The 13978-nt window shown below is 46.9% G+C and overlaps 3 protein-coding genes across 5 annotated transcripts in view; 1 reads left to right on the forward strand and 2 right to left on the reverse strand.

The window, feature by feature from the left end:
- Positions 1 to 3: 3 nt before the first annotated feature.
- LOC6589147 (probable RNA-binding protein EIF1AD) lies at positions 4 to 816 on the reverse strand. Its single transcript, XM_002014630.2, has 2 exons — positions 612 to 816; positions 4 to 544 (listed from the first exon to the last, which is right to left on the reverse strand). The coding sequence occupies exons 1-2, from the start codon at positions 781 to 783 to the stop codon at positions 225 to 227; spliced, it is 492 nt and encodes a 163-aa protein (XP_002014666.1). The 5' UTR covers positions 784 to 816; the 3' UTR covers positions 4 to 224.
- A 430-nt stretch (positions 817 to 1246) lies between these two features.
- Positions 1247 to 1751, forward strand: LOC6589146 (hydroxysteroid dehydrogenase-like protein 2). Its single transcript, XM_002014629.2, has 2 exons — positions 1247 to 1285; positions 1350 to 1751. The coding sequence occupies exon 2, from the start codon at positions 1355 to 1357 to the stop codon at positions 1682 to 1684; it is 330 nt and encodes a 109-aa protein (XP_002014665.1). The 5' UTR covers positions 1247 to 1285; positions 1350 to 1354; the 3' UTR covers positions 1685 to 1751.
- A 255-nt stretch (positions 1752 to 2006) lies between these two features.
- Positions 2007 to 13978, reverse strand: part of LOC6589145 (protein cappuccino) — a 46698-nt gene continuing 34726 nt past the window's right edge. For 2 of the 3 annotated variants that reach the window (XM_026989218.1, XM_026989217.1), the window contains 5 exons: positions 9403 to 9590; positions 3831 to 4719; positions 2682 to 3758; positions 2320 to 2617; positions 2007 to 2245 (listed from right to left, as the gene is read on the reverse strand). In XM_026989218.1, coding sequence (XP_026845019.1) covers positions 2128 to 2245; positions 2320 to 2617; positions 2682 to 3758; positions 3831 to 4719; positions 9403 to 9590 — 2570 coding nt within the window. In that variant the 3' untranslated portion in view covers positions 2007 to 2127. Of the gene's footprint in view, positions 2246 to 2319; positions 2618 to 2681; positions 3759 to 3830; positions 4720 to 9402; positions 9591 to 10129; positions 10475 to 13978 lie in introns of those variants that run through there. The other variant, XM_026989219.1, reaches the window with a different exon arrangement.

Raw genomic sequence — 13978 nt, forward strand, 5'->3', positions numbered from 1 at the left:
CGCATTAATTAATCGCCTCTGCTTTTATGTAGCTTTTGCAACAATTTTCAATTCAGTTAAAACACTTTGTTTAGCAGCAGCCACAAGAACAACACTTAATTCATAGTGACCATCTATTTTTTGCTACATTTTGAAAGATGGGCAGAAAGTAAGAAAAAGAATAAGAGAAATATACAAAGCTAAAATTTTGTAATGCACTTCCACAATGCACTCATGAACTCGTGTCAGTCTTCCTCATCGCTGCTCTCCGTATCAGTGTCCTCGTCCTCTTCATCGGATTCCTGTACGGGACGATTCGTGTTGGGCGTTAGATCATCTTCAAAGTCGGAGTCCTCATCATCGTTCTGTGCTTTGGCGTCCTGCGGCGGATTCTTGGCAAATCGTTCCGGCCATATGCCTGCCTTGGTGTACTCCTTGACATGGTCGTTGGTGAGGATTTTGGATATTTCCGCCTTGACTTTGTCGCCCTCCTCGATGGGTTCCACCAAAAGGAAGTCACCGCGCTTGACCCACATGTTCTTGCGATATTTGTTGGGCATGGACACTGGATTAGAGTTACGTATGGGTGTACGTTAGTCGTGGTTTCTCTAGATGATCATCCCAGTTCTCACCCAGAAAGTTCTCCGACTCTGGCGTCGCAGTTTCCACCTCGTGGAGATTGTTCCCGCAGCTTCTGACGACGCGCACGATCTGCTGCTGCTCTGTCGGAAGTTCATAGTCATCCTCCATCATTTCCTTAATCAAATGCTTCCGTCGCGTGGTACTCGGATGTGAACGATGCATAGTTGCAGAAAAATGAAAACAAAAATTGATTTTAAATTTTGTTTGTATACAGTAGGGATTAGTGTCTGTGGGTTAACCCATTTAAAACCACGATTGAAAAACTTCTATTGAAACAGGTGAACAACTTGAGTTAAACCACGGAAAATAAATATATTTTAAATTCTCCTTATAAATCCTTCCTATCCTTTCTCTTTAATCACAAAATTAAAAAACAAAAACTAAAGTTTCATGATTTTCTTTGGTAGTGTTAACAGAGGGTTAATCGTTCATTTTGGTTTTTGTACACAATGGGGATGACATATCATAATACTTCTCTTTCTACTTATCGATGTGTATCGATAGTTTTGTGCGATAGACGGAACGAATTCGGCGGTAGTGACAGACCCAATTATAAAATCAGGTAGGCGATGCTTTTCGTGCAAAATACGTAAAATATCACAAAAAAATAGGATTCACACGAAAACAGATCTGCTTATTGTTGTTAGAAATCCATCAGTACAAGGTTTGTCCTTTAAAAATATCAATTACCATGCTATTCCATTCATACATTTTCGAATTTCGTTTAGAAAAGATGGACAAGACTCGTGAAGGTTGGCGAGCCATGCTGGCGTGTGTGAGGGAGAATCATGAAAATACGGACATTGAGATCAATCGTGAAGGGACTACAGTGCGCCAAGCCGCTACCCTATGGCGGGCCCAAAGAAATTCGGATCTGGGTTGCTTGCTCTCTCTTGGGATGCGTACTCTCGCTGAACAGGAAGCACAGGGCCAAGAGCAACCACAGGCCCAGGAGGAACCACAAGACCAAGAGCAACCACAGGGCCAGGAGGAACCACAGGGCCAGGAGGAACCACAAGGCCAAGAGCAACCACAGGGCCAGGAGGAATCACAGGGCCAATAGGAAAATGAACCTAGACAAAAACTGCCCTCTTATCCCTTATTAAAGCATTGCTCTTCTTTTTTATGTATTTCGAATGCCAAGAAAATCTAATTTGTATAGGACATTTCGTTACACATCTCCCTCAATTTTACAATTTATAAAGAACATTTTTTTATAGAAAACATATGGAAATTGAGATCTTCAAAAATGTAACAGCACGTCCATAGGTGTCCAACCGATAGGCAGAGATAAAAAGGGCTGCCAGAGATCTCATATTCAGTGCTGTAAAAGTTCAACATTTGGCGGCTTATTTGAATTCAAATTGAAAAAAACGTTGAACGAGTGCTTTTGTATAATTTATCTTTAGTTTAGTTTAATATTAAAATATAACTTTACAATTAGTGAAGAATGTTGCCATTAAACGAGAACTTTGCTTAGCAATAGTATCTGAAGCGTAGCTAAAACTAGTTTTTGCTGCGTCGCATCACCATTCGCTCCTTGAGCGATAGCCGACCGGACTTTTCCACCTTCGTGGAGACATTGCGACGCGACTCGACCTGCACCTGCTTGGATTTCTTTTTCCTGCAAATTAAGCAATATGTTAGATAATCGTCCTGTCAGTGCCAGTGGGGAGCACCCCAATGATATTCCCTTACAATTCATTTATAAGATTCTCGATTTCCTTGCGCCAAATGTCCTTAAAGTCGTTTGTGAAAAGTGTCCAGCACTCGAAGAACTGGTCGGGCGTGCAATCTTCCAAGGTTTGAGTCTCCGGCGAGTAATGATAGAAGCGCATTGTCTCCAAAAACAGTTCCCGGCCATCGTTCAGCATGCGATCCAACTTGGCCATCGACATGTCGGCACTCTCCGTGAATTCCTCCATTTTGGACTTGAAGGGCTCCACAATGTCTTCACTGGAGGCAGCCAGTACCTTGGCCTTGGTCCTCTTGAAAACTAAACCAAAGGATACGCCGATTAATGCAAGAGAACAAGCCATGCGATTCCCAGCGGATCTTACCCAAAAACTTCTTTTTCAGCTCGTTGATATGCATCTCCACATCTTCAAACTTGATCTGTGCCGCACGCTCCACATCCGCTGGCTCGGGTATGGGTAGACGAATTTCCAGGGGATGGACACCCTCCTTCCGCCGCTGGGCAATGTAGGTGCGCACTATGAAGTGCAGGAGTGTGGTATGTCGCTCCTTGGACTTGACGTCCTTCAGTTTCCCGAGTATATCCAGATTGAAGCCGTCCGCCTGGCCGCGCTGCCGATTGCCCCCGTTCATGTAGTTGCCCAGCGTCAGGATAATGGAGAATACCAGCTTGAGGTCCTCGCTGTCGATCAGCTGCTGCGACAGCTGCTGGATGGTCTCCAGCTTGCGCATCTGCTGCGTCAGCGACTCCTCGAACTCGGCCTGGAAGATAATGCACGAGATCCGCTCGCTGGCCATCGAGATGAGAGATATGTCCAGCAGGAACTGCTCGGGTGTATCCAGAGGTATTTCCCCGCCAGCCGCATCCTTGATCTTGAACAGCTCCTCGTCGCTGGCCTTAATGTGGCTCAGGTGCTGCAACGCCTCGAGGCTCACCACCGATGTGTCCAGGTTGTAGATGGCATGCTCGATCTCGCTGGAGGGCACGTGCAGGCTGCGTGAGATGATCCCCACCTTCCTGGAGCGCTCCGGCTCCAGCACCTTGATGGACTTGGCTCGCTTCATCTTCACCTCCTTGGGCTTGTTCACCGGCACAACGGCCTGTCGCGAGAAGAGCTCGGTGAACTCCTCAATGTTGTCCAGCGGCGTCTCCTCAATCTCTGTCCAAATCTCCTTTATGGGCGGCGGGTGCTGAGGCACAACTGGGGCTGCTGCTGCATTGTCGCCGCTACGTGGCGTTGATGCCCCACTGCTGGCGCTCGTCGAGGGCAGTTCATCCGGGGAGCTGCCGCTGTTCTCCACATTGTCCACATTGTCCGCACTGTCCGTGGAGTTGGCCACCGAGGAGGGACGCGGCACTGGCGGCAGTGATATTGTCACAATCCGCGTCCAATACAGGGGACGCATGGGCTTTGGCGGGTTAACTGCACTTTTCCGGAGCGCTGCAGGAAAACAAAGAGGGAAATGCATGAATTTTCCAATGGAAAATGGAACTCATGAGCGGATTTACTCACTGTTTGTGCGATGAAACCAATTTCCCTCGGAGGGATCGGGCAGCGGTGCGGGTGAGATCATAGACGGGGGCGGTGGAGGCGGGCCTCCACCACTTCCCGGTGGCGGGGGAGGTCCTCCAAATCCTGGCGGAGGCGGGGGCGGCGGTGCACCACTGCCAGGCATGGGCGGCGGCGGGGGTGGAGGTGCACCACTTCCAGGCATGGGTGGCGGCGGCGGCGGTGGTGGGGCAGCCGGCGGAGGCGGAGCACCAGCAAAAGGAGGCGGCGGAGGAGGTGGAGGAGGGGGCGGCGGAATAACAAGCGCTGGTGCTGGCGGTGGGGCAGGCGTCCCAGCCGATTCGGCACTTTGCTCTCCGGCCTCTTCGCCGCCCTTCAAGGATGCTCCACCACAGCGACAGGAGCCTTGGCAGTCGCCCTCCGTCTGCGTCTCGCCATCGGCATAGCTCCTGCCCTCCTGCGGCTTGTTGTACTCGTAAATGGTCGACTCGCTGGCGTTGAGCAGCTCCGTGAGATTGGTACACCTCCTGGAGGGACGGCGGGGCGGCTCATCCACGCTGCTGAGCAGCTCGTTGACCACCGCATGCACCTCGGCCAGCGTGGAGCAGTTGAGGAGTCGCTTCTTGAGGATCTGCTGCAGTGTCTTCTGGTTGTCGGTGACAGTGGGTGTTGTCGCAGCCGCTGCCCCTGCCGCTCCTCCAGCTCCAGCTGCAGCTGCAGCTCCTCCAGCCACTGCGGCTGTCGCTGTTGCCAACGATGACGCCTCCAAGGTCCTGATGCCCGCCGGTGTGCTTGAGAATGGCCAGGAGGCCACCTTGTCTAGTTTGCCGGGTGTGAGCGGCAGCGATGTCGTCGGTTGCTCCGTGTGTGTCCACTGGTACATCTCGTACGGCTGCAGGGGAAGGAGGAGCATTGGGTTAGATAAACTTGTATTAACCCATTGACTTCTAATTGTCAAGTCGAGTCGAGTCGAGTGCTGCAGTGCTGCAGTGCTTCCTTCCAAGTGGGTCTCGAGTGTGCCACAAGCGACAAAGCTTAAAAGCTCCCCCGATTGGCCCCATGCCCCCTTTCCCCCTACTCTGAATGCAAAAACTCCCTCTCTCTCTCTCTCTCTGGATTGTGCATGTCGCCGTCGACTCGACTTGGCTTTGGCTCCCGCAACGGGAATTGTCTTACTTTTGTTGCCGTTTTCTTCTTTTGTCAGGCCATTAAGGGAGGTGGGGGGGCAGGGAGCAGAGGTGCATATATGCAGATGAGGTGGTAACTGCCGAGTATCGAGTTTTTTTCTTAAAGACAGCTTGAAGATCTACCGCGTGAAATATTGCTTTTCAAACACTCAATGGCGCCCATTTAGGACTTTTACGATTATAATATGAATGTAGTTCTTGGAATATTGTGCTTCGAACGCAGAAGATCGTAAAATGTGGCCCCTTGAATATCCTGTGTACCAAATGGATGGCTTTGTGACCAAAAATATGGGACATATAAAGCAAATGCTCGATGAATTTGCTTATGTTTTTGGCCGTAGAAAAGTAAGACTTTTCTGCGCCTTGTGGAAGACGGTGTATATTGTTGTTGGATTCTGGGGACCGACTCAGCTGCCGAAAGCATTGCTGAAGCCCAAGCGAAGTCACGAACCCTGCGTGCCTGTTCCAAGAAGCAAACGAACGAAAATTTAAATGGAATTTGTTCCATATGGTATATAGTCTTTGATATGGCTCATTGTGTATAGAATCGAACAGGTACTCTGAAGAGGTACTCATTTATACTAAAAATAACTATATATTTATTGAACATCCTCTAACCGAAAAGGCACTGAGAGATCTCCAAAAATGGCTCTGAATATCCCAAGTATTCCATCTTTCATACACCCCATAGTACTTCCTGAACCCATCTGCTTTGCCACAGTAAAACTTTCTCTATGCACCCCATATGTGGGTGTCTATCGTAGGGTTTTTGTGTTGTCTTTGGATCCATTAGATATGCGCTTGAATAGTCAGCTTGGGTTGCTTCTTGGCTTCTTTAGAGTACGAAAACAACATGCAAATTGTGTAAACTGCGATAAACCCCGACTCCCACACAATAGGAAGAGACATACCCGTGGGGTGTACGAAGTCCCATCGAATAAGGCGTCAGGCATCAAAGCAAGCTGTTGCACTTGATTTGCATTTGTCAGATGCTCAGATTCTTTGACTGATTAGGGTCGTACCATGTGTATCTACGAGTGTGAGTCTGTATCTATGTGTGTGTTCGTTCTGCATGTATGTGTATCTATGTGCTGCAGGCACAGACAACTGCAGTGTGGGACGCCACTTGTTGGAGGCATAATTAAATTTCAATTACAATTTTAATTGCATTTGTCAGATTTTGTTTTGAGGGCAGTTTGGTGGGGGGGCCATGGGCAACAGTCTGATGTTGCGGCAAAAACGTGTTTTTATGATTTAAATAGTTTTTAATTAGCAAAATGTTAATTAAAACAATTTGCCAAGCATCATTTTATATTGTTTTAAATATGTTGTTTAATAAATAATCATACAAAATGCTAAAGGAAACCTTTTGAAAGCGCTGCCTGGTACCCCCTGCTTGGAGCTGAATTTTGATAAAGAAAATGGGGATTTTATTTAGTTTTTGAAGAAAACGATGACTATTCTTAGTTTTCAGTGTTATTTTTTCATAGAAATAATTTTTAAACATTTTATAATTGTTTAAAAAACGGAAAAATGATTTTTTTCTGTAATAAATTATATTTCAATATAATTTCCTTGGAAATTAATTATCTTTGAGTGAAACCTCTGGCAGTCATTAAATTAAACATGTATTGAGGTCTCAGCCGTTCTATTAATAGCACGATGACACTGGAATCGCTTCAATCTAATCCCCCATCAACCCCTTGATCCCACCTCCCCTCCAGAAAGACAGACCCCGGCACGACATTGCATTCAAATCCATGGAAATCATTCCATGGCATTAAAGTTTCGAAACCCAAAAGAATATTTTGGAGGGGCACGAAAAACAACAACTTTCGACTGAAAGTAATAAAAACGCACAAAACTTTCAATGAGCCAAGAAGGCGCAGTCCCTGCTGCCACAAAAAAAAAAAGATGGGGAACGATGTAGGGACAAGGGAATCCCCGATAGAAAAGGCAAAAGAAAAGTCGAACGGCGAACAGCGAACAACGAACCTTTGGCATCCCCCTCTTGGCATATGCTGGCCTGTTGCCCAAAAAGTTGATGATGCGCACATCGGTGGGGAGGCATTTGGAGACACCGCCCCTACCCCTGCCCACCACCTCCTGCCCCTGCTTAAGGACTGTCCCTCGGTTCTTGGCAGCCAGTTGAAGAAATTTGTGATATCATAATCTTGAGCACAAGTATCATCACATAGAAAATCACTTAACGGTGTTGTCTGTGCGACTGGCGGTGCTCCCCTCCCCTCCCCCACCACTGCCCTTTCGTCTTGGCTCCTGGCTCCTGGCTCGTGGGATTTGAGGTTAAGCTGCTGTGGCTAAAACTTTTGGCCTAAACTAATTTGGGGGCTATACTCGTATCTAGTGCTTCATTATTTGTGGTTGTTCTTGTTGCTTGTTGTTTCTGTTTCTGTTGCCCCATGCTGTCGCCTGTCAAATAACACTTAACTGGAGACGGACTGTGGGGTTTTACAGGCGGTAGAAATACGAAATGGAACCAGTTAACAGGCCTTCCTTCTACCAGCCTCCACTCCACTCCCCGCCCCGATCTCTGCCTCTGAGCAATTAAAGCTTTTTCCCTTTTCGCCAACTGTTTGTTTATTTAGCTGTTTGGTCGGTCAAGAGGCTAGATGCTTTGGCTAAACTGTACCTAAATATGGTCAACTATTATGGAGTCCATTAGGCACAGCACAGCGGCTGAAGATGGTTACGAAAGAGTTGCACCCAGATGGTGGCAGGGCAGAGTGTTGGAGTGGGAGGCGAGGAGCTACACTGAGCGAAAAAAGGGACATTAACGGATTGAATTGGTGGCTTTTGTTGGGCCCAAAGGCTGTTCTAAATCTCACGGAAGTATGAAGTTATGGAAGTTACAGAAATATGTACATTTTAAGGCATATTTGAGCAGATTTTCATCGGAAAACTATCCATATTTAAGCAAAAAAGGAACCCAAACTAATTTAAAACAACTTTAAATGAAAATAAATAAGGAACTGGCATGGTAATATTCATAAGAAACGTTTCAATGGAAATATTTAAGATATTAATGCTTCGGATATTCCTAGAACGTTCACAGATTCTTGGCACATTTCAAGATTTTTTCAAATTAGTAAAACAGGAAAATAAGGGGATCCAAAATGTATAAAAGAGATTTTGTTAAGACCTTGGAACATCTCATAGTTGAAGATGGTGCTGGCCTCCAAGAGAATCCCACAGGAACTACTGCCCTAGGCGAAAAAAGTCCCGATTCTGGGGGACTTTAAAATCTCTGAAGCACTGCCTCGACGGTTCTCACCCCCTAACCGGATCCGTGGCCCCGCTGAAGCCCGTCCGGATTAACCTAACCTTTTAAACAGGACCATTTCTTAACTAGAATTTTTTGTATGATTTTTTTGTTGGCCTAAAGTTTGAAGACCTGTCTAAAAAAAAGCCAATGCCTTAAGATATCTTAGATAATTCTTTAACAATCAAATTAAATAAATTCCCTACTCTCTTATGGAAATTTTCCTACAATCCTAGAGGACAACCATGTATGTTTGAAAGTTCAAAGCCTTCCCATGCACCTTTCCCTGTTGCTGGTTCGCCCGACGATTGTTCCCAGTGTAGTGGCAGCGTCAAACTTTGGTTTCATAATTTTGCATGCAGCGAAACAAGAAGTGGGAAAAAAAACAACAACAACTGCATCGAGAAATTGTTAATGCAGAGAGCCAGAACCCAGAGACCCAGAGAGCCAGAAGCCAGAGACCCAGAGTGAGTTTTGGCTTTTGATAGTTGACGTCTGCCGACTGTAAAGTTTTAACAAGTTCTGACACTTGCAGGCGAGAACAGGGACGGGGGTCCGGGAGTGCGGACCCCAAAGAGGGGTCAATTGGGGCGGCCAAAGGGTTAGATGGACAACCGCTGGAGTCCGGGCTAAATGCAAGTGCAACCAAAGCCCGAGTCCTGGTTTGTCTTTCATTTTGTCTTCTTCTTGGTTTTTTTTGCAATGGAATTGCTAATTTCCGGGCACAACTTTGCGGTGCACAACTTTTGCCGCCATTCGCCAGCGACTCCTTTTCGACGGAGGATGACGCGGCGTATGAGTAACATTACGGAGACGCAGGACGACGCATAAGTTGGCCTGACAGTTGGCCTCCTCGGGGGCGTACACAGAGAGGGAGAGAGACAGAGAGTGCCCATTATCAATGGGTTTTTGCCTTCAAACGCTAATGACTTGAAACTTAGTTTAGTTTTGTGGACCGGACCGGACCGGACTGGACCGGAGTGGACAGGCTTCCTGTCCCCCCGCTGTCCAGCCAAACGCGGACTCTCATCATTTCCGCCAGCGACGTGGCAACATCCGACGCAGATGACCAATTTCCTGGCCTGGCCATAAAGGCCATTGAACTTACACTGAAGCCCGCCGTGGAGTGGCCGTCCAGCTGGCCGTCATTGGAGATCTGCTTGAGGACGCCGACGTATTTGAGATTATTGCAGAATTGCAGGGCCATCGCATTGAATTGTTCCTGCAGCTCCAAGGAAGCCGTCGTCTTGGGGTTGCCCTGCAGCGTGGATATCAGCCATTTCATCAGCATTTGACCTGCAAAAATTATGGATACGGAATTAATGAAATCTGATCCACAGCTGGCCATAAAAAGGAGGAGGAAAACTTCGACCCACTAAGATTTATGGTTGAGAGACGCTGGAACTCCCAAGGAAAAAAAAAGTTTGGCATAAATAAATTTCTAGGCGAATATTCGGAATAGATTTTGGGGCTGTTGGAAGATACTCTAACATGTCTTTTCCCTATATCAATAGTTCGATATCTACCAAGGGTTTGTAGGGTTTATTTAAGGGCATATCTAGTATTGTTTTTGGTAGTCTTTTAATAACAGTCGACTTTCTGGTCTATAAAGACTTATAAAGGCATGACTAATGCCCCGCCGATAAGATAGAAAAAGTGAAATTAAGGAAAGTCAATCAAAGTATAAATAAATATGAAATCAAAGGCAAATAAAAGCCAAATACTTCCCAAGGAAGAGACAATGAGGTCTGGGAGCAAAACCTTTCCCATCACCAATCGACTCTTCTGAGGGAAATTCAAACCCAAAACAAACTTTTTGTGGGTGAAAAACTTACGCTTGCTGTCAGCGTGTGAGTGGGAGACGGCTCGCAGCTGCGGGTCAGGCGGGTCGGGCAGGTCCACGCTAATGCGGACAATGCGTAGGCTAATGCTGGTCGAGGAGGCAACATCAGGTGGCAGCCACTTTGGTCGAGAGCTACGTGAACTCTGAGCCTGTTCGGCGGCCAATGACATTAGCTGGAGTTCCCGAGGAGACGAATGGAAGTTCTCCAACTCCTCGATGGCCGGACTTTCGACATCCACATCCCAGTTTGCTTGCTTTTGGGCCAGCAGTGAGCACCAGACGTTGCTCAATGCCCTGGACATGGGGCCGCAACAAAATTAGAACCTTCTCAGACTAAATCCAGCACTAGACTGTTTTGAAGGGGGGAAACACACAGAGCTTCGATCGAATTGAAATGTGTCAAAACTTATCAGTATTATCAATGCTAACACGACAACTGCGACACTACTATGTACGATGTTCAGGTTCATTGATAGCCCAGTGCATTCGCAGTCGAAGGAGGTAGAAATAGAACTCTATTCTCTGTATATTCTCGGAGAGGCACAATTTCCCTGGCAAGGTCGATTTCTTTATCAGTCACGGTTGCTGTTGGCTGTCTCTAGGGTTTTTTTTTTTGTATTGATTCCACTGAATCATTTCTATAAATTCGAGTATGCTTAATCAACTCTAAAACAGAATTAGAAACCATATTTCAAGTGCGTCATAGCCGATACGTCACCGGGCCTCCCGTTCAATCGATATTCGCGCTTTCTTTATGCCAACAACTTTGTTTTGGGCTTTCTTTTAATAGCTCTCTTTCTCTATCTCTCCCTCCTCCACAAGATAGCACGATCATGTCTTGGATGATAGCTGAAATCGATTGATACTCGTCCAATCTAAAGACGCTATAAAGACTGATTGGCGACAATCAGTAAAGGAAATCTTTATGGCTGCCTTGGCAAGTGGGTTGTTACTTGAAGTGAGCTTTTCATACACCGAAATAGATGGTAAGTGGAGTTCTACAATCTCTCAGATACAATCTATACTGATCTGTCTACGCTCTAATCAATAATCATCGAATCTTTTCACTAAATAGAGATATATTTACTCAGTATACTTCTATATCTATATCTAATACTGCTACTAATACGATGTGCCTATGATTTCTGCCACTTGCTGCAGGCAGGGGAAGACGCACAGTCGAGAGAAGATCATTTGCTTCGATTGTAAGCCAATTTTCCTGCCACATAACCCTGGTTACGATAGCTACTAATCGTACGATTAGACCTAAGGTTATAGAGGACCAAAAGGCGCCCAGATTTGGAGAGGAAATGCACTGCAACAGGCAGCAGGATTTATATATAATGTATCTATATCAGAGCGTATCTGTAGACCTAAATACTATACATACTATACATTTGATTACTAAATAAAACCAATACTCATCGAACTTCAGTAGCTGAAAAGTTGTTTGATGGAAAAGAAATCCTTCCTCCAGTATATAATATAATAGCTCGAGTGGATATCTCGCCTTGCAATCGGCCCAAGGATTGAGCATTCTAAAGGCCTGTAGGCCTAAAGAAGCCACCGTCCTAGTGCGACTTACGAGGCGAAACCCCGAATAGGCCCACTGTTCGAAAAGCTGATCAGTGAATGGCTTTGTTGTGCCTCGAGAATGATTCGAATTGACTCCAAAAAGAAACCAAATGGGATTCCAAATGTAAACCAACTCAAATGCAATTGCCTTTCAGCACTTGTAGTTCCATAACTAACCATTTCCCCAACTCCACCAAACCTATTTGGTATCTTCGCACTAAAGTCTCATCAGCAAAGCAAACAGCGATTGGGCTCACAAGATCATTAGCCCAAAAGGTTGATGCCAAGGATTGTGGCCCATTCCCATTGCCACCATCCCATTCCCATCCCATTAGCTACCCGTATTGAGGAGGAGCAGGATGATGATTAGGCTGATGATGGCTAAGCGTCGGGCACCAAAGGATGCGCCTTGGGCTTAGAGGATGGCCAGCGTTAGAGCCTCATCATCGCCCATCGTCATTGTGGTAGTAGTTTTTGTTTTTTTCGGTGTTGTTTCTGTAGTTCTTCCCATTGTTGTAGGCGTTCATCCTGTTGCTGGTGTTGTTGTTGGTTCCGTGTTATTGCCGGCGCGCCGGTCGCGGCATTGTGGCACAAACCGGTTTTGATGAAAACTGCGCCACGGACGCACAACAAATTTGCATAACTGCTTGCCTGGCACTGCACCACCCCACAACACACCACCCCACACCACAGCACACCATGCCGCGTGCCACACAAGGGGGAGATATAGAGATGGGGGTGGTGCAGCGGCTTTTGGCGCCTCACGCATGCATGCGTTGCATTCATCAACGGCAGAGACTCCTCTACAGCCACTCCCCGCTCTCCCCCCGGCACTCCCTGTTGCACTTTCTGGACGATTCTGACAAACAAAACGGATGAAAATGAAACGATGCCGGGGAAAACCACAAAGCAGAACGCAGAAATGAAGCAATGAGGGGAGACACCAGTGGCAAGAGCCTCTGGTAGAGGCAGAGAGCCAGCGCCGAGAAATAGAGGAAGCTACTTCGCTTACACGGAGGGAAAAAGCGTGTCGGTCAGGGCCGAAACTCTCGCTCTCCTCCGCCAGAGCGCGCACATTGCACGACGAAGAGATTAAGCGAGTGTTAAGGAGTTGCGTGGCCACGGCATTGGTTACCCTTCTGCCTATAATGATCCAATCTCAATCAGATTAGGCCATCTGGTAGATATGGTCTACCATATTTGAAACACACAGGAGTCTGGATACTGAAGGGACCGAAGGATAAAGGGACACACAGACAGAAACACGCTTCTTTCTGGGTGTTACCCTTCGAGTATCGGGTATAAGAAATCATGTACCATAGAAATATATGGCCTTTGCCCTAATTATTACTTATATTGTCTTTGGTTTATGGGTTAGGAGATGGCTGGGTGTTTCACATTCTTTCTTGCGGTTTGCTTCACATAACACCTCAAATGAGCATCTAAATTATCATTTTGTATCCCTCCTTAAACATAAAGCATTCAACATTCCCAAAGACTACGTCAACTCCTTCCTGGACAACCTTTTCCCTCAGTGTATAGTAGTTTTCTCTCACACCAAAAAAAAAATATTGTTTCATTACGCTTTGGCCAAAACATTGTTGCCCGTCTCTATACTTGGAGTCAGAGGCAGAGACCTCTCCTTGAAGTTGACTCTGGCACCGAGGCATCAGGGTGCTCATCCTCCCGGATCCCGAATCCCGAATCCCGGAATCTCTTCATCCCGACAACAAGCTGCTGGGGTACGTGATGTTGTCGAGCATATAAATCAGATTTTTGGATCCCAAAAACGTTCCGCTACACGCCGGACGTTGGCTGTCCGTCCTGTCTGATGAAAAGTCGCGACAAAAGCTTCTGTTGCCGCTCTGCTCTGCCCACCACGGGGCGGACTGGTCCTCGGGTAAGCCACGAAGAATTGATGGCCACTTCAGAGACAATGACGATGGCGACGACAAACGCGACAGGCGACATGCGACAGGGATACAAGCAGCGACTGCTGCGGATGGACCCTGTCCAGAGCCAGCAAATTGCGTGTCCGGCGATATCTAGAGGCGCCTGCTGCCTGCCTCTTCTCCTCTGATGTTTGTCCAGCGAGGCGTTAAAATGTTTGTTTGCATTAATTTGCAGCAGACGGCGACGATGATGATGACGAGGAGGATCAGCAGCCAGTGGTAGAGCCCTAGAAGCCCCCACAACGATGAGCTTACCAATTAGCGCCACCATTTTCCACTACCACCGCCATTCGTTCTCCTCCTTTGGCTGGCTG

The sequence above is a fragment of the Drosophila persimilis genome, unplaced genomic scaffold, assembly GCF_003286085.1.
Source record: "Drosophila persimilis strain 14011-0111.01,24,50 unplaced genomic scaffold, DperRS2 tig00000191-arrow-pilon, whole genome shotgun sequence".
NCBI classification, from domain to species: domain Eukaryota; kingdom Metazoa; phylum Arthropoda; class Insecta; order Diptera; family Drosophilidae; genus Drosophila; species Drosophila persimilis.